Below are 20,956 nucleotides of genomic sequence, written 5' to 3'. Positions count from 1 at the left end.
ACACACACACACACACACACACACACACACACACACACACACACACACACACACACACACACACACACACACACACACACACACACACACACACACACACACACACACACACACACACACACACACACACACACACACACACACACACACACACACACACACACACACACACACACACACACACACACACACACACACAGAGAGAGTGTGTAAGACAGTGGTTCTCAAAGTGTTCCAGCTATATGATAGATAGTTAGGAACCAAATGGACCCTTATGGGTATGTAACTCTAGAGTGTACAAATGGAACCCACGTGGTTCCATTTGTACAATAGAAATTGGGGTCCCAGCGATATAAATGGCATTACATGGGGGCCCATAGCCTAATGCATGTTAAACTGGGGGTCCTTGAAATATAAATAGTTGAGAATCACTGCTAGAGCTGTAAAAATCTTCCCTGGCATATCTTTTGAAATGGGGGTCTGTGGGCTAATTGGTGTCAATTTGGGGGTCCTTGACATGGAAAAGTTTGAGAACCACTGGTGTAGGACACACACACACACACACACACACACACACACACACACACACACACACACACACACACACACACACACACACTCAAGCACCCTAATGCTTGAGACACACTCACAAACAGTACAATTAACCTACAGTAAATGTCAGAGATTAGTTAATTTTATAGGTTTTTAAAGGCCTGATCTAGAAAAATACAAATGTTTATTTCAAACAGGGTGATATTTTTCTTATTACCAGAGATTCAATCTGTAATAGGCCTATACAGTAAACAACACACCCACAGCCTTCGATAAAAACTATATATATATATATACACATTTTATATATATATATATATATATATATATATATATATATATATATATATATATATATATATATATATATATATATATATATATTATATATATATATTATATATATATATTATATATATTATATATATTATATATATATATATATATATATATATATATATATATATATATATATATATATATATATATATATATATATATATATATATAAAATCGGCTATCGGCCTCTTTGATCACTACTAATCGGTATCGGTATCGGCCATGAAAAACCCATATCGGTCGAACCCTACCCCCGACTCCCGCCCGAGGTGAAGCCCGACTCTCTTGTGGTCTCTCTTCTCCTTTCTTCTCTCTGTGTGTATACTGTGACGTGGCCTCTCTCCTCCGTGGACATGGTTAAAGTGCTCCTCTTTCAATCTCTTTATCTTGTTAAGTTCAAATGTACCTTCCGTGAGGAAACCTTTCTCACGGAACTTGGGACTTTATCATCCAGACACACGTGCTTCGCTTGCTCAGCTCGGCAAGCCTGTTGAGCCTCTCTGGCACTGATAAGTACCGTGGGTAAGTGTAAGACGTGCCTGGGGGGGCGCGCGCGCACACACACACACACACACACACACACACACACACACACACACACACACACACACACACACACACAGCATTAACTATGGTCTCCATCTCGGATCCATTTTCAGGCGCAGGGCAAAGTGTTCACCAAAGCGTTTCTTCCCAGCTGAAAGCGCCAGGCGCAGGTGCTCGCCTAAAAAAAAAGCTTCTAAACATCCCGGTTGAGATGATTTAAACTCTCGGCAAGCACATGAAAACAACACGCATAAAAGGTGCAGCGCCAAAGAGACATTCAGTGCCTCGTCACGCCGCTGGCGTTTCCAGCATAGCGTAAATATGCGGCGCTCCCATTGAAAACGATTAAAAACGTGTACGCTGCCCTCAGGGGAAAAAACATCTTGGTGGACACGGCTCCTGGATCTTGAAAGTGGGGCTTCAGCCAAAGATGGTTAATTTATGAAGATACGCCATCCCAATTTGTGCCACTAGAGGCAAAATAGTGCACAAAACCGGAGATGGTATGTCTTTCATTTGTTTTTGTCTTAGCTTCAGCACAAGCTGACATTCCCCCAACTACAGGTGTTTGTAGTTGTTATTGTATGTACTGTATGTCTCCCCAAGCGGTAACACTCCTCCTCTCAACCCGAGACACCTCAGGGGGGGCGCGGGGTTGGTTAGACCATGTTGTCGATGCTGACGCCCCCCCACCCTACCCTACCCTACCCTCATCTCACCCCACCACCACCCTCCCCTCGTAACGTGTGTTGCAGCTCTCAGCCTGTTTACACTGCCAGGAGAGCAAGACAGGGGTGGCCCGGGCTTTGCTTTTTGTTGCTTGTTTTTGTGTCTATTCTCGGCTCAGTCTGGGAAGCACGCAGGCGCTCGCGCGTGTGTGTGTGTCTGTGTGTGGGTACAGGCCTGATGTGTTTTTGTTTTGGTGTTTTCTTCTTTTTTTTCCTCTTCCTCCTTTGGCTGCAGCCAGGCTGCTTGCTGGAGCTGATGGCCACGTCAGCTCCAGGAGGGGGAGGGAGGGGGGAGGGGGGAGAGGGGAGGGGAGGGGTTATGTGGCCTTTTCTGTCTGATCCCTGTCAGCACTCGTGCGTCAGTCTGATGTAAAAGAGTGTGGGTGGGTTTTTTGTTTTGTGTTTTGGTGGTTGTGTTTTTTTTCCTTCTCCTCACCTCCTCTTCCTCCTCCTCCCCATTCTCTCCACCCCGGCCCACACCTATCCTACTCTCTCTCCTCTCTCTCTCTCTCTCCCTCTCCTCCCCCCACCCTTCCCCCCCCCCCCCAGTATTCTCATATCTCACACTCGGCTCTCGCTGTCTGTCTGTCTGTCTGTCTCTCCCGCCTTCCTCCCTCATCCCTGCACCGCACTGTACCAGCGTGCTACACAGATTAGAACACACAAAGTGTACGACGGTCTGAGCAGCAAACAGAAGCCGTGCTGTACTGGTCTCCCCGCCGAGTTGCTTTCACCTGGCCTGGTTAGGCATGCGTCTACGCTGCTCCTAATGATAATGATAAATATGAATGGATTTAGTTGTAGCATGTAGCCTAGATCGGTGAGATTAGACGGATGTGAAACTGAGCCTTTAACTACTTAAACCCCTTTATACTACTTTTAGTTGACTGATTAAGTCCTCCAGGGATGTGTACATGGCTCCCTTCTGTTTCCCTCTTGACTAAATCTCTTGCCGGAAATAGTCAAGGCGCATGTTGTTAAAGGAGACATCCGGGCATTTTAAGTGTTATCTTTGATGTGTGGCAAATCACTCACCAACGTAGAAATGCCCATTGAGTTACTCCACAGATCCCCCTGTCGACCCCCACCGTTGGCATAATAGGAGGCGCGTGAATAGCCCAAATTCGGTATCATGGGACTCCCCAATGAGTGCTAGGAGAAAAAAAACAGGCTTTGCATTTGTTAAAATAGGCGGATTTGGGCTATTCACGCGTCTCCTATTATGCCAACAGTGGGGGTCGACAGGGGGATCTGTGGAGTAACTCAATGGGCATTTCTACGTTGGTGAGTGATTTGCCACACATCAAAGATAACAATTAAAATGCGCGGATGTCTCCTTTAAGCCTGGTTTGAACATGATGATAATAAGGAAATGATAATGAACTGATTCTCCTGGTAGAGCATACATAATTATAAAATTAATTTGTATGGCACCTGTCATACATCGAATGCTACTCAAAGTACTTCAAAGCAGAGTCACCAAAGTAGGGCTATCGGTTTGGCCGTTTTTTCAGTATCGGCAGTTATGCAGCTACTTTGAACCTGGCATTTTTGCCATGTCATTTAACCCATTAAGACCTGAGGACGATTTCTGAAAAACTTCTGTTTCTACATATCAAACTTTTCTCAAACGTTCTGAAAGGACCCCCAAAATTATGTATTTGGCCGCTGAGCCCCATTTCAAAATAGTTCTGTTCCAAGAACCCCAGAAGCAAAGATTTGAGTTAAAAAAAAAAATCCATGTGGAAAATGTTCCATTATTTTCAAACATTTAAAAAAATAGTGGAAATAGCCGATCTACGAGCTCAAAACATGTCACAATGTGACGTCAATCACAATCGTCAATCGCAATGATTTGAGCGACAATGAGCAGCACTACACCTATGCATGCGCACGCATGCCGTTCTCTCTCTCCCTTTGCCCACCCATGTTATGGTGTTGAGTCGTCCTTGCCGGGTCTTTGTTCTCAGCCTCGTGTGATGACTCACCGTCCATCAGTGTATTGACTCAGCCCGCTGATACCGGCCTTCAAAGGTCGGCCTTCGCTGGGATGGAACGCAGAAAATCCATCAGTCGTTTTCCGCCTCTGCACGAAGACAACGACGACGGCGGAGTTTGATTATTTGTCACGGTGACACATTCCCTTAGCTGGGTATTCAGGGTGAATTTCAGGGGCTGTTTTGTTAACCCATTGATACCTGGAACGCATCTGTGTCACATTAGATGTCTTTGGCTATTCAAAAAATAGCAGATATACAAGCTCATAGCGCGGCACCGAGTGCCGCGCTATGAGCTTGTAGATCTGCTATTTTTGAAAAATCTTGAAAACATTTTTTTTTTAGATTTTTTTCCCAAAACTTTTTTTTTTTTTAAAGAATCGCCTCAGGTCTTAATGGGTTAATTCACTTATTCTCAAAATTGCAAGAAATTAAACCCATGAAATGGCAATACATTTTTTTTAATTAACCGCAAATATACCTTGGATGGCATTATGGTCCGAACCGCTGAACAACTTTCTCTATATCGTTGCTGTCAGGCAGAAACCTCTTATCTCCATATTTTTACTTTCTGTGTTTTTTTGTAAATGAACGCCCTACTTGATCATACTACAGCGTTACACAAAAGCATCAAAAGTACTCTAAACTTTTGAGCTTTTTCCATGTCAAGGACCCCCAAAACGATATGTGTTTGGCCGCGGACCCCCATTTCAAAATATGTTGTTTTAGGGACCCCCAGAAGCACAGATCAGAGTTAAAAATGTTTGCTTTCAAACATATTATAATCGAAGATATGCACAAATTGTCCACTATTAAAAAAAAAATAGCAGATCTGCAAGCTCATAGCGCGGCACTCTGTGCTGCACTATGAGCTTGTATATCTGCTATTTTTGAATAGCCAAAGAAATCTTTAAATGACACAGATGTGTTCCCGGTCTTAATGGATTAATAACCAATATTGTCTTGTGTAAATGATGTCTTGCAGATGTGACACACTGATTCCTATTTCCCTGCTTGTGTGTGTTTGTATGAGTGAGTTACAAATAAAACCTTGTTGATCCTTGATTCAACTTGTTGTAGCACTTCTGTCCTAAGACTGAGTCCCATCAGGGCTTCGCTTGTTGTCTTGTTTATAGAGGCTTCGATCGATACCGATCGTCCCCCAATGTCTCGCTGTTTTCAGTTTGTTGTGTTTTATGTCAGAGAGGGATGCGACTCGCTGTCTGTTCTGCGGTTCCTGATAAGTACCGTCAAAGTCCTGCCCTTAGTTGAAGAGAGGAAGAGGAACACATGAGTCGTTGTGCCGTCCACAAAATGCATTTTTATTTTAGGCATTCAAATGATGCACACTTTATACAGAGCCACTTAACCGCAAGTGCAATACCACGAGATCGGCGTTGGTTCCAACTAGGGCTGGGCTATGTGTGACTTCAAGTCAATATCACGGTTATTTCAAACTTTTGCCTCGATAACAATTATGACATATAATGAAAAAAATATCTAAAAGCTCACAATGCGTTGCAATGCAATGCAAAAATGCGTTTTTGATGATTTTGTATGCCACCATTGTACAACAAATTATAATAAAATAGTATATGAGCTTGCATATCTGCTATTTTTGAATAGCCAGAGTATAAGATAATGGTTAAAATCTAAAATGACAGATGCTTTCCCGGTCTTAATGGGTTAATTGCACAGCCCCTAGTTCCAACACAAGCAGTACCAAGGTGTGCCACACAGTCCCAGAGACACTGTACTCACACAGTGTTCTTGTGAGCTCAGGAGAGATGAGCAGGAAGTGCCAGTATCTTATCGTCACTGTCTGACTGGTGGACACCTTGTATGTCCAAAACCGTTACTTGTCAGGAAATGGTCAAAAGAACCTGTTTTTTAATGGATAGTTATTATAGTATTTTAGTCACAAGCGCTTGTTATTTTGAATTGGTTAAATATTCAACAGTAACCACTTTGAACCTGGTGTCCTTATTTTTGGCCAGGTAAGAATTTGTAAATGTTAAAACAAAAATGGTGAAAGTACCAGATATACAAGCTAGATTTAGACTTTTATGCAAATGCAATACGACAGAGTTTAAAATAGGGCATTCATTTCTGAAAATGAATGAATAAAGTATGGAGACACGATCGTTGTGCCTAACAGCCATAATATCCACTATGGTAATCACATGGAAAGTGAACAAGACACAGCCATCTAAGATCGTGGGTGGTAAAAATTGGTCTGATGAAGAGCCGGTAGGCTCGAAACGTCACGTGCAATAAATGTCTTTGCTTTGGAGCATGACCCAGTGTGCCGACTTTATTCTTTTTGGTAAAAATTGGCGCACACTCGCTCAACAAAGCGTTTCATCCGAGTTCCATGCAGGCGCTAACGAAATCTCCTACCAGTGCTGAAACTGTTGCTGTGTCAGAGCTGGGTGATATGAATCAATATCACCATTATTTCATACTTTTGGCTCAATTGTGATTTTTTCTTTTCTTTTGTGAGACCTTTTTCAACCCGCTGGGAAATTCGTAGGGCTGCACAATTACCGTTAGTCAAAGTTACCCAACTTCACAATCGTGAAACATTGCCTTGAATTCATATTTCTTTGATCAGCTCAACGCTGTTGCACCTTGGTCTCATCTCACCAGTACACAACAGTTAATAACCAGAAGAACGTTGTACAGCCCATCTCCCCATCCATCATGCTCCCAGAGGCACAATAACATCGGAGAAGCTGGTGGAATACCTTTTTTTTTATTGGATTTTGACAGATGCATTTCTTGCATATATATCAAAAACACATATCGTTGCATTGCCCCATACAGTATATAGCCCAATGAATCAGTTATTTTGTTTTTTCCCCCCCAAATGAAAGCACAAAGGACAAGACACAATACAAAAAACACATCAGTCAGCTGAACCATACAGAAAAGTTACAGTGCACATTGCAATACCTTTTTAACACCAATAAGCACAGATGAGAAAATGTTAACATAAAGTACATAGTAGAAAGAAAATAACTGAGCCCAGATCTTCACTCTAAAGTGGGACAAGTGCACTAGCACATAGCAATACCAGTGGTACTGGACTTAAGTACAATTGAGATCTTTTTTTACTTTACTGGAGTATTTACAATTTTCAATACTTTTACTTCTACTCTACATATCAGAGACAAATATTGTACTTTTTACTCCACTACAATTATTTGAAAACTTTAGTTACTAGTATTGGAAGGTTTTGCATATTATTACAAAACATACATTAACCACTTCAGCCCTATAGATTCCGGCCATTTGAAATAGCCGATCTACAAGCTCTTTATGCATCGCATCGCAACACATTGTGAGCTTCTAGATCTGATTTTTATACTTTTTGAACTTTTGAAATGGGACATTCTGCACAATGAGTACCTTTCACAATTTTGGTACTTTAACTATATTTTGATGCCAATACTTTTGTACTTTTATTTAAGTACATTTTGAATACTGGAATTTGACTTGTAACAGAGTATTTCTAGTTACAGTATTGATACTTTTACTTAAGAAAAACATGTGAATACTTTTATCACTGCAGTTTACTGTATGTGTCAACATAGAGATTGTCATCACATATCAAAATGTAGTAATAACCAGAAGCAGAGTAGTCTCATCTTAGAGAGAGGGAGATACGCAATGAATGATATCATTTCATCATCCTGTTCTAGATGGCTTGGCCATCTAAAGCAAAATGGGACTGAACAAGTAATCGCACAACAATCAAATTCACAATATTGACTGTTGTAATTCTCAAGCAAAAGCCTGCCAGAAAAGCCTCCCTGAGGCATCGTGGTGTTGTGCAGAATCCCTGGCCCCTTAGAAATAGCATTGCCAGGGCCGGGAATCGAATAATAATATTTTGTTTTGCGATCCAGTTGAATGTGACTTTGTTATGGTCCAAAGGTACTATATGAAAGGAGGTCATAAATGTATTTTAAAATGTTCAAATATGGCCCCCTTTTAAAAACGTTTGGACACATTAACATAGCAAAATGTTTCTTTCTTTAGAACTGATCTCTCCCTCATTTCAATGAGGCTAGAAGCAGCTGGAAAAGCTCACGTTGCCAAGCATTGTTCCTCCCATGTCTGATTGAGGATTCTGCAGGTGTGTAAACCCTCTTTACGCTTCAGAGAGGAGTCATTTTCTTTTAAAGGTCCCCCATAGCGTATGCCTTCTATTAGGGGTGTGCCGATATATCGTCCCACGATATATCGCGATACGTTTTCGTGACGATATGTATCGTTTTGGGGGGAAAAATATCGTTGTTTTTTTTTTTTTTTTTTACAATCATTATAATCAGGCATGCAAACAGCCCCGAGGTGAAAAGGATGACAACGTGTTGTTGTTTTTTTCGGGTCAGGTGTCACACTATTGCCCTATTTGGATTGAAAACGGCTATTGTAGCTGAAAAGCTACAAGTTTGCATGTCTGAATAATGCAAAAACAGAATTATTTGTTTGCATTTACTTTTTTCCTCCCCCATATATTTTCATAATAAAAAAGTGCGTATCCATATCGTATCGAAGTTGTGAGCCAAATATCGTATCGTATCATTTGGTGAAATTAGTGTATCGGCACACTCACGTAGCGCTTGTTCCGGGTCAGCTAAAATGTCTTCAAATATTTTTTGCTGAATAGTTGAGTCCACCCTGGTTCCGTGGTGTCAGGAGTTTTGAGAACACGGACTGTGTGTCAGTGTTATTATCATCCTTGTTTTGGCTGTACTATGGCCGCTCTGTGCTGAGGTGCATTTCCACGATCACTTGTTGCACGTTTCTGTTCCACCTCTGAAAGGTGGAGCCTGGAAGTCTCTGGTGAGAGTGGAGAGCTGGAAGGGGGAGGGCAAAGTCTCCCGTTGCAACAGAGGCCAGTGGCTGCCTTTTGTAGGCCGTATACTCAGGGCCTTGTCCAGTGACTAGCCACCTCTCTGCTCCTCTGTCTCTTAAGTGCACGTCCACACGGCATGAAGGAAAGCCCTCCGTCCACCGGAGAAGCCGGAGGTCAGTTTTGAGCGCCGCAGATCTCTCCCCTACGCTCGGTTGTCTTATTAATCTGGACTTCGGGCCTCCGGCGATTCTCCCCCCGGAGGTTTTTTTTTTTGGAAGAAGGAATGTGTGAATGTGCGAGCTTGGCAAAGGCCTCCCTCTCTCCCAGGCTTTGTGCTGAGCTGTCACTTCTCTGAGGCTGAGCTGAGCTAAGCTGCCGCGCTGGCCCCTCTCTCTGCAACAGAGGAACTTTGTCGTTTTATCAGCACTTTTTTAAAGTTGTCTTCTCCTTGTGTTTGCCAGTAGTCTTTTTTCTTTAAAGGGATAGGGTGGTTTCTTTGGCAGCTCTTCCCCCTCGTAGGTATTTTAGGAATGGAGTTGTTCGGGCATGGGGCTGAAAGCGCTGAAAGGTGCACAGTATATCGCAGGGATATTGTGCCAGCGTGAGGTCTTAAGGTTGGCTCAGAGAGATTTTGCCTGCTGCCTTTTAAACATCTGTTCATATGCACCAGGCCTTCTAACTAGTCAAGCAAACTCGACTTTCCCGATCATATTTAGCTTACATTTTTGGGATCACATGTATCAAGTGCGCTTGCATTTACATTTGCGGTTTGTTCTGTGTCACTGCTCCAATGTTCCTTAAAATGTCATCATGTGAAAGCTTATTCTACAAAGTGTGCATGTTGTTCTGGTTAAGATCATCAGCTAATAAGTAGTGAGATTCAAATGTTAAACTATCCCAATTTTAACATCTAAACAACATAGCTCACACAACCTGTTGAACCAGCACAGTGCATGACTTTAAGTTTAGTATTGTCATGTGAAGTTTCTTAACTTAAAGACACAATATGCTGATTTGATACTACATACTACAAACAAATTCTTTCTACTTTTTTCAGTTGCGTAATGTGTATTTCTTGAAAAAATAAAAAGTGTCTTGTCAATCCACTAACAAATTGAAAAAGAAAGGCTCACAACAACTCACTTTACTTTTTTCTTTTCTTTTTTGCTCGAACACAGTTTTTGCTTGAACACAGTTTCGTCAAGTCCACTTCGTCAAGTACACTTGACGTAGATCCAGCAGGATCAAAACTTTAGTTTGTAGAAACAAAGTTTTGTACTGAGTTAAAAAAAAAAACGAGTTATGAGCCTTTTCTAAATGTTTTAACTGTGTTGTTGCAGTTCGGCTCAGCACCAATGTAGGGGGGATGTGTGCGAGAAATTGTTCACAAATATCAATGGACTAACGATACATGCTTGTGTTTTTGTTTCTCCAGGTCCTGCTCAGGTTCCCATGATGTCTCCAAATGGTTCAGTGCCTCCAATCTATGTGCCTCCTGGATACGTTTCACAGGCACGTTCCTTCAGCTCTTCTCCTCCCACACATTTAGCTAAACGTGTTTGTCATGCATCTGCCCTGTGCACTTTTGCTTTACAAAGACAAATGGAAAAAGTGTTGTTTATTTAAATATTCCAATGTTCAATGTCAAAAGACAATGAAATCATTCATCACAATTATTTGTATGGCAATTAATCAGCCCTATTTGGACACACACACACACACACACACACACACACACACACACACACACACACACACACACACACACAAAGAGGAACGGTTATCAACTTGAGCCTTATACTAAGTTCAAACTTAGCCTAGTTACTGTATAGCTTAACCCATTCAATCCAGGGACGCGTCTCTGTCATTTTAGATGTATTTGGCTATTCAAAAATAGCAGATCTACAAGCTCATAGCGCGGCACCGAGTGCCGCGCTATGAGCTTGTAGATCTGCTATTTTTTGAAAAATCGTGAAAATGTGTGAAAATCTTTAAATATATATGTTTTTAAATATATATATATTTAAAGATTTGCACACATTTTGACATTTAAAAAAAATAGCAGATCTACAAGCTCATAGCGCGGCACTCGGTGCCGCGCTATGAGCTTGTAGATCTGCTATTTTTGAACAGCCAAAGAAATCTAAAATGACACGGATACTTTCCCGGCTAAATGGGTTAAATGGCTTTTTTAAAAGCCATTTAAGCTATAACTAGGCTAAGTTTGAACTTAGTGTGAGGTGGTGCAACTGGCCCCTGATGTACAAAAGACAGACTGACTGATTGAAATGACAACACTGCAACGCCGCTGCCAAGTACAGCTGGGTCTGTGTCTTAGAACCGACGCAGCTTTCTCTCATAATCGTAGCAGTGCTCATGTTTGTTTTCCAGCTATTAGGTAGACTTTAGCATAACTAATTCACACATACTCTGAGCTGTTAGGGACCAGTCGAAATTTACAGAAGGGGGTCCCTGGAGGAAAATAGGGGAGGGTCATGCCTTTCTAGTTTTGGTCCAAGGGAGGGTCAGGTAATTTTACTTTGAATCCATTGGAGGGTCATGCGATTTTGAATTAATAAAATAGTGTGTGTTTTTATATACCTTTTTTAGTACAACAGAACAGTGGTCAATGACCCCTCTCTATTTCAAAGGATACAAAGGATTCAAATCAAGTAACACCTTGGTCTATTTAGAATCAATGACGGTCGTTAACAAGCCATCAACGCACAGCGAGTGTGAACAACCCAGTCAAATCTATTCAGCGTCTTAACGATGGTGGTTGAACAATTTGAGCAAAACTTCAACAGGCGTTGTAGTCCTTCAGCCAGGACCCCAAATATGGGGTCATCAGTATCATCTGAGGGGAATAATTCTCATAGTGTTTTGTGGGTAGTGATAGGAAAAATGTGATAGCCTTGCATCGGTGGTAGCTTTCTGTGTGTTATCACTCATGCAAAAACACAGTTTTCAAAATCCGAATGAAGAATTATACTTCAAACTGATTCTTTTATTATTGACCCTCTCTCTTTGAAAAATGGTTGGGATAAAGCTCTATAGGCTACTATTTAGAATGGAGGAATGTTAGTGACTCACTCAGGGTCCCAAATTAACACCCACCAGTACTGCAGTATTTGCAGTCAAGACACTGCTACAGGAACCCAAATGTGGGTAAATCTAATCTTTGGTGAGTAAATTATGGAGACCATCCACCACTCTGGACGTTATGTATTTCCTTATATACTACTGTAGATCTGCTGTGCTGCTTGTTGTTGTAGCACGTCTGGGGTAACTAGATTAGGCAGGGGACCATAGCTATAAAAATGACTTGAAGTTGGTGGCCACAAGACTGTGAGAAAAATAGTTCATAGTTAACCGTTTAGCCGTAAAGCGTTAAGAAGTGTAAGTGAGAATCCATCAGCACCACAGCCTTAAACATGTACAGTTGTTAGTAGTATCGGTGTATAAAGTACTTGAAAACCATACTTGAGTAAAGGTACAGATATCTTACTTGAAAGATATTTTACTCCAGTAAAACTCAAAAGACACCCATAAGAAAATCACTTGGATCACAGTGTTCAAGCAGCTCACATTATGTACTTATGCCAAAGAAAGAATTATTCTTCTGCATCCATTAGCTAGTTTTATACAGTATGATTCATTCATCCTCAATAGTGTCCTGGGATGAATGATGGTCTAAATCTGAACTGATTGGATCATTGTTAGAGCTTGTGCCCTTATCATCAGCAGGATGCTCAAACACAACAACAAATAATCTTCACCTTGTCAGCATGCTTTCACTTTTCTTCTCACAAAGACGTTTCCATGGCAGGGACGGAGCGACCTAGCTGCATGCACAGAACACTGAAATATCTAATTCCTATTTTTTCAATATCCAAATCAAAGCCTGTGCACTATAAAGGACGGGCACAGAAATGATCCTTTCAAACATCAAAATGCATGAATGCAGTATGAAGCAAGCCCTAATAAGTTATCATAATGGAATATGACCATTGTTGTGTCCTATATAGCAGTGGTTCCCAAACTGGGGGTCGGGGCCCCAAGGGGGGTCCTCAAATGATTTTGGAGGGTCCCCAGATGATTAGCTTAATGTGTAACATTGTTTTCTCATTCAACAGTAAACAAACCAACACACAGTATAAGTATATAAAGGGTATCTGCACATTTATAAAGTTACAATTGAATTACTTTAAATACCTTTTTAACACCATATTGGCCAAATTGTCAAATATTACATAAGAGGCAAACATCGTGAAAATAGCTGATCTACAAGCTCACAAGCTTGTAGTTAGGCTATTTTCACAATATTTATCTGTATAATCAAACTAAATGTAATGCCTCACATTAGTCAAACTAAATGTAATGCCTCAGCTCCTACAATTCTAAGTGCTTGTCAGGGTGGGAGGTCCCCACTTCAAATATGATTATTTTTGGTGGGTACAGCCTGAAAAGTTTGGGAACCCTTAGCACACACAACAAACGGTTAACCACCCACATTGTGGCCCCTGACTTCAAGTCATTTTACAAGTGTGGCCCCCTGCCTAATCTAGTTGAATACCCCTACTCTATGGCATGGAGCACATGCATCTTCAGCAGGCACTGGGTTAGATATCAACTATACTGCACATGGCACACACGGAAGAAGTACTTCATCATGTGCGTCATGAGAGAAAAGGTGACAAGTTAATGTCAATGTGTCTCCCTGCACATTCAAACTGGTGGATGTGAAGTGTAGGACGAATGAAGTTGTCTACCCACTGTCAGCCAGTAGGATGGAGATGCACAGTGTCCAGGTGCTGTATCTCTTCAAATGTATTTGGCCCATTTGATAGAAACCACTTCAAGAGTGCTGCTGATACACTCAGGACTTACCACTGAACTTGCCTGTCAGCCCCCCATATGCTGCAACCATATGCATTTCCAGTGCTGAACCTTGCATCCGTTTTGCAATGCAGCTGAAGAATGACTGTACAGTATAACATGCATCCCACCAGGATGCACAATTACATTATAGAGATGTTACAGTATGGCTGATTCCAGCATACCTGCAAGGTGTCAAAAGACGGCTCCATGTCAATCGTGAGGTGAACCAATTGAAAAACCTTTTGTATTTATTTTTGGGGGGGGTTAAGTAGTATGTTTTCATATATTGACCCATGCAATTTTCGCCTAGTGTTATAAAATAAAATGCATGATAGCACCCATAAAGCTACCATTGGGGAAAGGCTATCACATATTTTCTAACTCTAGACATGCATACCTTGACAAAAATCACTATGAGCATTATTCCAGACAAAAATATTCCATGATTTTTCAAAGGTACAGTAAAAATAGCTCTTTTTCTCTGGCAGTGAGTTGACATTATTACAGTATCACTCTGGCAGTCAAAGAGTTATATTGTTTTCTTGCATTCAGATGTGTCAATACATCATTGTTTTTAAATAAAATAATCATTAAAAAAAGATTACGATACAGTATGACATCATGACAATACCTATTGTCACATTTTAATATCACGATAGGGTATGTCGTGGGACAATATATCGTGACACTCCTGGGGAGGGTTAATCTTTTTTTTTTAATCACTTGGGGAGGGTCATTGATTATTTTTTTTGTCAAATGGAGGGTCATGGCATTTAAGATCAGGGCACATACATTTTCTCCAGGGGTACTTCTTTAAAAATCGACCTGTCCCTTAGTATTTAATTTTTGTTTTCCTTGAAGCTACATTGCCCGCCCAGCGCAACACATCCAAGTCTCCTCAGACTCAAAACTAAATAACTGTTATTGTCTCCGCCAGGCCGAAAGGCATGTTTTTCACCCTGTGCGTCCGTCAGTCCATCAGTCCGTCTGTCCTTCTCTCTGTGAACAGCTAATCTCCGGCACCGTTGGCTTGATCGCTGCAAAACTGTGCACACACACTCCCTGGATGCCAGAGCAGAACCTCTGCCCCAATTTTTTCACATGGGCTTTTTATAGCGCCACCAGGAGGCCGACTTATGTAAAACAAATCTTTTTATATTACTCCTTCAGATTGTATCCATATTTCACGCAAATCGGTACAAATGATCTCTGTAGTCATGTGATCAAGACGGATCTGTTTGATGTATCATGTTCCATCCTGATTGGCTAAGTTTGACATCTATAGTTTGCAGAAGTGTCCCGTTTTGAACAAAATGACTCAAATCATGAACACAACGTCCGATTGTGGTGAAACTTTGCACACACATTCGCATTACGTTGAGGAACAAATGCCCCCCTTTTAACATTGCCCTATTATAGCGCCACCAGGAGGCCGGTTTTTACTCCTACAAATTGTGTCCAAATATCACGCAAATCGGTACATATTATCTCTATAGTCAAGTAATCGAGACGGATTCGTACGATTTTTCATATTCCATCCTGATTGGCGAATTCCGAACATTGCTGGCCCACAATAACCTACCTGACCTGGCGGAGACCGGTGCTCAGAGAAGCACTTTTTCTAGTCTGGAGTTTGTCTTAACAACTTTAAAACCAGGGTTTAAAACGAGCAATCACATACATGTTCAGGAGCATTTTCCATAAACCCTAATGGTCTCGGATATTTCATATATTGCAACGGTTAAATCCTCAATCTGCGATGTTCCTCAACTGGTTGTGGCTGTCCTGTACGTAGAACAGCAGGAACGATAATACCTAAACATTATAATTCTACAAATTGTTTAGGAATTAAACGCTAGTAGTGTGTGTGGGACAACTGTCTTGCTGTTTGACAAATCACAGATTAGCCCATTAAGGCCTGGAACGCATCTGTGTCACTTTAGATTTCTTTGGCTATTCAAAAATAGCAGATATACAAGCTCATAGCGCGGCACCGAGTGCCGCGCTATGAGCTTGTAGATCTGCTATTTTTGAAAAATATTGAAAAAATATTTTTCCGTTTTTTTTTTTTTCAAAAAACTGTTAGGGTTAGGACTCCACCTGGCAAAATGTTTCAGTCATGAGTGATTTTCTTGAGCTTGATTCCACGTGCTTGCTAATGTCCCCCCCACCTCCCATCTTTACACCCCCCCCCCCCAAAAAAAAAGCAGGTCTTAGAGGAGAATGGAGTCCGCCGGGTTCTGGTCCTACCTCAGCAGCCGGAGTTCCACCCGGGCGGCCACTCGCCTCTGCACCACCCGCCACCCCACCACCTGCCTGCCTTCATCCCGCACCCCGCCATGATGCCCCCGCCGCCCCACCTGTACACGGGCATGGCGGGCGGCGTGGGCGACATGGGCTCCCAGTACATCTCCCAGTACCACCCAGCTCACATCTACTCAGAGCAGGGTGAGTGCTCTCCCTCTCTCTCCCTCTCTCTCCCTCTCTCTCCCTCTCTCTCCCTCTGTCCCTCTCTCTCCCTCTGTCCCTCTCTCTCCCTCTGTCTCTCTCTCTCCCTCTGTCTCTCTCTCTCCCTCTGTCTCTCTCTCTCCCTCTCCCTCCCTCTCTCTCGTACATGGTAGCAACGATGAAGTATCACATTGTCGCCTCGCCTAACCGTTGTGGGAAGAAGTACTCTGATTTTGTACTTTTAAGTAAAAGTAACAATACAACGATGTAGAAATTGTCTGTTTCAAGTAAAAGTCCTGTATTTAAAATTGTACTAGTACTGTAAAAATACAAAAGTATTGGCTTCAAAATAGACTTTTTAAAGTTCTCACTACTTTATGAATGATGTAGCTTTCATGTTGTTCAGCTATTCTTTATTTAAATGTTTTAACCATATAGCTGGGTAGTTTGGCTACATCGCTACTTTTTCAGTGGCAAATCAACATAAAAGAGCAGATCAAACAAATGAATTTTGAGTGCAGTCCGTCCATCACATGCCATCTCCATGCATTTGTAGCTACTGTATTACTGAGTTTTGAGTCCATTACTGTACATCAAAGAAATAATTCTCCATCTGCAGCCAGATTTGTCCATCTTCAGTCTTCTCCATCTTCATCCACTTGAAGGTTTTACACAGTATGTTTCTTTCATCCTAAATGGCGTCCTGGAATGAAAGATGGTAGAGCTCTCAACTAATGGTTCATGAAACGCATCATAATAATCTTATCAGCTGGGTGCTCAGACATAACCAAAATGCAAAAACCATTCATTCATACGGGCATGTAAATACTTCACATTGCCAGTCTGCCTCTAGTACTTTTCTCACAAAGACGCTTCCATAATGCTAGGGATCCGTACACAGAACACATTGAAATATCTACTTCCTATTTTCTTAATATCAAATTCAAAGCCTGTGCATTATAAAGGACTGCCACAGACGTTATCCCATCAAACATCAAAATGCATGAATGCAGTATGACGCAGGCCCTAATAAGTTACCATAATGGACATATTGGCCCTCATTTATCAATGGAGTGTAAAAAACAGCTTATATGTTTGCCTATATTTCGCCTTACACCAAAGTCCAAGTGACATTTATCAAGTGATCCTATACATCCAGTCCTAGCGTACATTTGGTCGGAGCTTTGATAAATCTGACATCTGAAAACGAGCGTCATTTACCGGTAAATAACACACCCTTAGATATTCTCCAACCATGAACATTTTGTTCATTTTTGTTCATAATGTTGTATTGATAAGACACTATCATCCCCTTTACAGTTTTGTAACTCTGAGGATTTTACTGTGTAGACTGCATGGGGTCCCAGAGATGTTAACCCTTTAAGACCTGGAACTGTGTCACTTTTTCATTTGAGCTAAAAAGCATTATTTTACACTTTGGCTATTAAAAATAGCAGATATACAAGCTCATAGCGCGGCACCGAGTGCTGCGCTATGAGCTCGTAGATATGCTATTTTTGAGAAATCGTGAAAACATGTGCAAATCTTTGAATATATATATTTTTTAAAGCAAGCATTTGTAACTCAAATATTTGCTGATGGGGGTGGGGTCCCTGGAACAAACTAGGGGGGTCCGCAGCCAAATACATATACAGTTTGGGGGTCCTTGACATGAAAAGGTTTGAGAACCACTGACATAGCAACATAGGTTTTTTTCAAAAAACATTTAGGATTTAGAAGACATTTTGTAGATGCGGCCTCAGGTCTTAATGGGTTAAGAAAAAGGTATCAAATGGGGGTTTTGTGGCCTAAGGCATATCAAACCGGGGGTCCTTGAAATCTTAAAAGGTAGCTAGAATCACTGCCCGTAACACATCTCCCTCTGTGTGTGTGTGTGTGTGTGTGTGTGTGTGTGTGTTCCCTCCCTCCCTTCTCTCTCTCTGGGCAGTCTCAGCAGATTCCCACGGCCAACACGGCCGGCCGCTGCCGTTCGTCCACCGCGACGAGCGGACGAGCAAAACCTACGAGCGTCTGCAGAAGAAGCTGAAGGAGCGGCAGGGAGGGTGCGGGGGAGGTGTCGGAGGAGGAGGAGGAGGAGGAGGAGGAGGGGGGCAATTGAAGGACAGCCCCCCTTCCTCGCCGCAGAAGACGCGCGGCAGCCCCACCACCACCACCACCGCGGCGGACATCCACAACGGGGTGGGGAAAGGGCCAGAGGGCGAGCAGCACGGTGGGCAGGCCGCCACTGGCTCCGACAGGCAGGCCGGCGGCGGCAGGGGCAAGAACGGCGAGCTGGGAGGTAAGGAAGGAGAGAGAGAGAGAGGAGTCATAATGAGCTCTGTGCTAGGGCTCATTGGTGGGAAAAAGTACTCAAATTCTTTACTTAAAGTAAAAGTACCTTTGTTTTCAGTGCTGGATGAGGAAGCCCAGGCTCTGTTTTAATATCATTCTCATGTGTTTTCAGTGCTGGATGAGGAAGCCCAGGCTCTACAAGCACTACTGAGTACCATCTCTAAACCAGTGGTTAGTATTCCTACCCGCCGTCTGCATCATATCTATCCCTAACATGTGATATTAATCGCATCTTTACAAATGAAGGCATAGCAGTGTGAGTGTGAGATCCAGACTTTTCTTTTTTTGGGGTGGGGGGGGGGTGGTTGTTTTGAGGCTTGTTAAAGAAGGTAATTAGCTATCAAGCGTTAACAGCAGTCACGCATCCATTTGATGCTTGGCTTGATGCTCCATTTGCATCCATTTTGATGCTCAACCCCCCCCCCCCCCCCCCCCCTTTTTAGATATGCAACGGGTCCAACTCAGCCAACTTGTAATGTGACACGTAGCCAAATATTTGGAGTACAAAAACAAATAACAAGCACTGAAGACGAGAATCGTCATACATGTTTAGGTCGAGCAGGTCCTATTTTTTATCGGGTGGAAAACCTTGTATGTCCAAAACTAAAAACTTTCAAGAAATGGGAGGGGGGGGTGGACTGTGTTCCTAATGCATCCAATGTAGTTATTATTTTTTTAATATTATTCACGATAGACTTGACCACTTTCACTTTAACTTAACCCTTTAAAACCTGGAACGCATCTGTGTCACTTTAGATTTCTTTGGCTATTCAAAAATAGCAGATCTACAAGCTCATAGCGCGGCACCGAGTGCCGCGCTATGAGCTTGTAGATCTGCTATTTCTGAAAAATCATGAAAAAATATTTTTTATATATTTTTTTTAGTTTAGGATTTAGTTAGGATTTAGAAGACATTTGTAGAATCGGCTTCAGGTCTTAATGGGTTAAAATAAAGTTCTGTGTGAGATCGGCTATTTTTGCTACTTTTGTGTGACACTGTAGCGTGACGAAGTTGGGCGTTCATTTACGGGGGGGGGAAAAACTCTGCCCGACAGCGACAATATGATGTGCACATGTCTCTTTATATCGTTTCTGTCTGGCAGAAAAAAAACCTTGTTATCGCCATATTCTAACTTTCTGTGTTGTACCGTAAATTCACGCCCTGCTTGATCCATCCTACAGCGTCGTACAAAAGCATCAAAAGTAGCAGATCTACAAGCTTCGGAATGTGGTGCGAAGCGACGCGTTTGAGCTCGTCGATCTGCTACTTTTGCCGTTTTTGAATTTGAATCCTGAAAAGTAACAGTTTTGGGCATAATGAGGTTTCCACCCGACAGAGACGATATGCACATGTGATAATCACATGAGCTGTTCACCCAGCCATTCATCATTTAATGTAAAAGATGCTAATGTCTGTCATTAACCCATTAAGACCTGAAGCCGATTCTACAAAATGTCTTCTAAATCCCAACAGTTTTCTGAAAAAAACGTATATGTTATATCAGTGGTTCTCAAACTTTTTCATGTCAAGGACCCCCAAAATTATGTATTTGGCCACCGACCCCCCATCTCAAAATATTTAGTTCCAGGGACCCCCCAGATGCAAAGATTTGAGTTACAAATGTTCGCTTTAAAAGAATATATATTCAAAGATCTGCACACACTTTCACGATTTTTCAAAAAATAGCAGATCTACAAGCTCGTAGCTATGATCTTGTATATCTGCTATTTTTGAATAGCCAAAGTGTAAAATAATGCTTTTTTTTAGCTCAAATCAAAAAGTGACACAGATGCGTTCCAGGTCTTAATGGGTTAAGCATCCTATCGGCGTCTCTGATGAATTCTTGCTGACGGCTACAGTAGCTAATTGAATCGAACCTGCTGACTGTAGTCCATGGGAGAATATCTATTCCCAAACGTACCGCCAAACATCTGCATCTGCTAATTATTCAACAACGATGGTCATTAGTTCCTGTTTCGTTCTCCGCCTCCCTCTCTTGTCGCGTTACGCCACTTATTTTGCCACAAGATACAATTACTTTGGCCTGGACCGCTGGCGTAGTGTAGCCTGTAGGCACTAGTGTAGCCTGACATCGTGTCGCGCGAGTTCGAGTCCCGATCCCGACGGCCTTTGCTGCATGTCACTCCCCAGTTCCTGTCAGCCTACTGTCCTGTCAATAAAGGCATAAAGCCCCCCCCCCCCTAAAAAAAAGATACAGTTACTTTCTATAAATGATATGTATATATAT

The 20,956-nt window shown here is 42.0% G+C and overlaps 1 protein-coding gene across 3 annotated transcripts in view; it reads left to right on the top strand.

Moving 5' to 3' along the window:
• fndc3a (fibronectin type III domain containing 3A) overlaps nt 1-20,956 on the top strand; it is a 120,200-nt gene that overhangs the window by 51,999 nt on the left and 47,245 nt on the right. For all 3 annotated transcript variants that reach the window (XM_084065219.1, XM_084065220.1, XM_084065221.1), the window contains 4 exons: nt 10,462-10,538; nt 16,118-16,355; nt 18,304-18,654; nt 18,820-18,878. In XM_084065219.1, coding sequence (XP_083921345.1) covers nt 10,462-10,538; nt 16,118-16,355; nt 18,304-18,654; nt 18,820-18,878 — 725 coding nt within the window. The remainder of the gene's footprint in view (nt 1-10,461; nt 10,539-16,117; nt 16,356-18,303; nt 18,655-18,819; nt 18,879-20,956) is intronic.

The sequence above is a fragment of the Gymnoscopelus microlampas genome (assembly GCF_963454915.1).
Source record: "Gymnoscopelus microlampas genome assembly, chromosome: 8".
In the NCBI taxonomy this organism is placed as follows: domain Eukaryota; kingdom Metazoa; phylum Chordata; class Actinopteri; order Myctophiformes; family Myctophidae; genus Gymnoscopelus; species Gymnoscopelus microlampas.
Note: the sequence above shows the minus strand (reverse complement) of the source record. Positions and strands in the feature narration are given on the sequence as shown.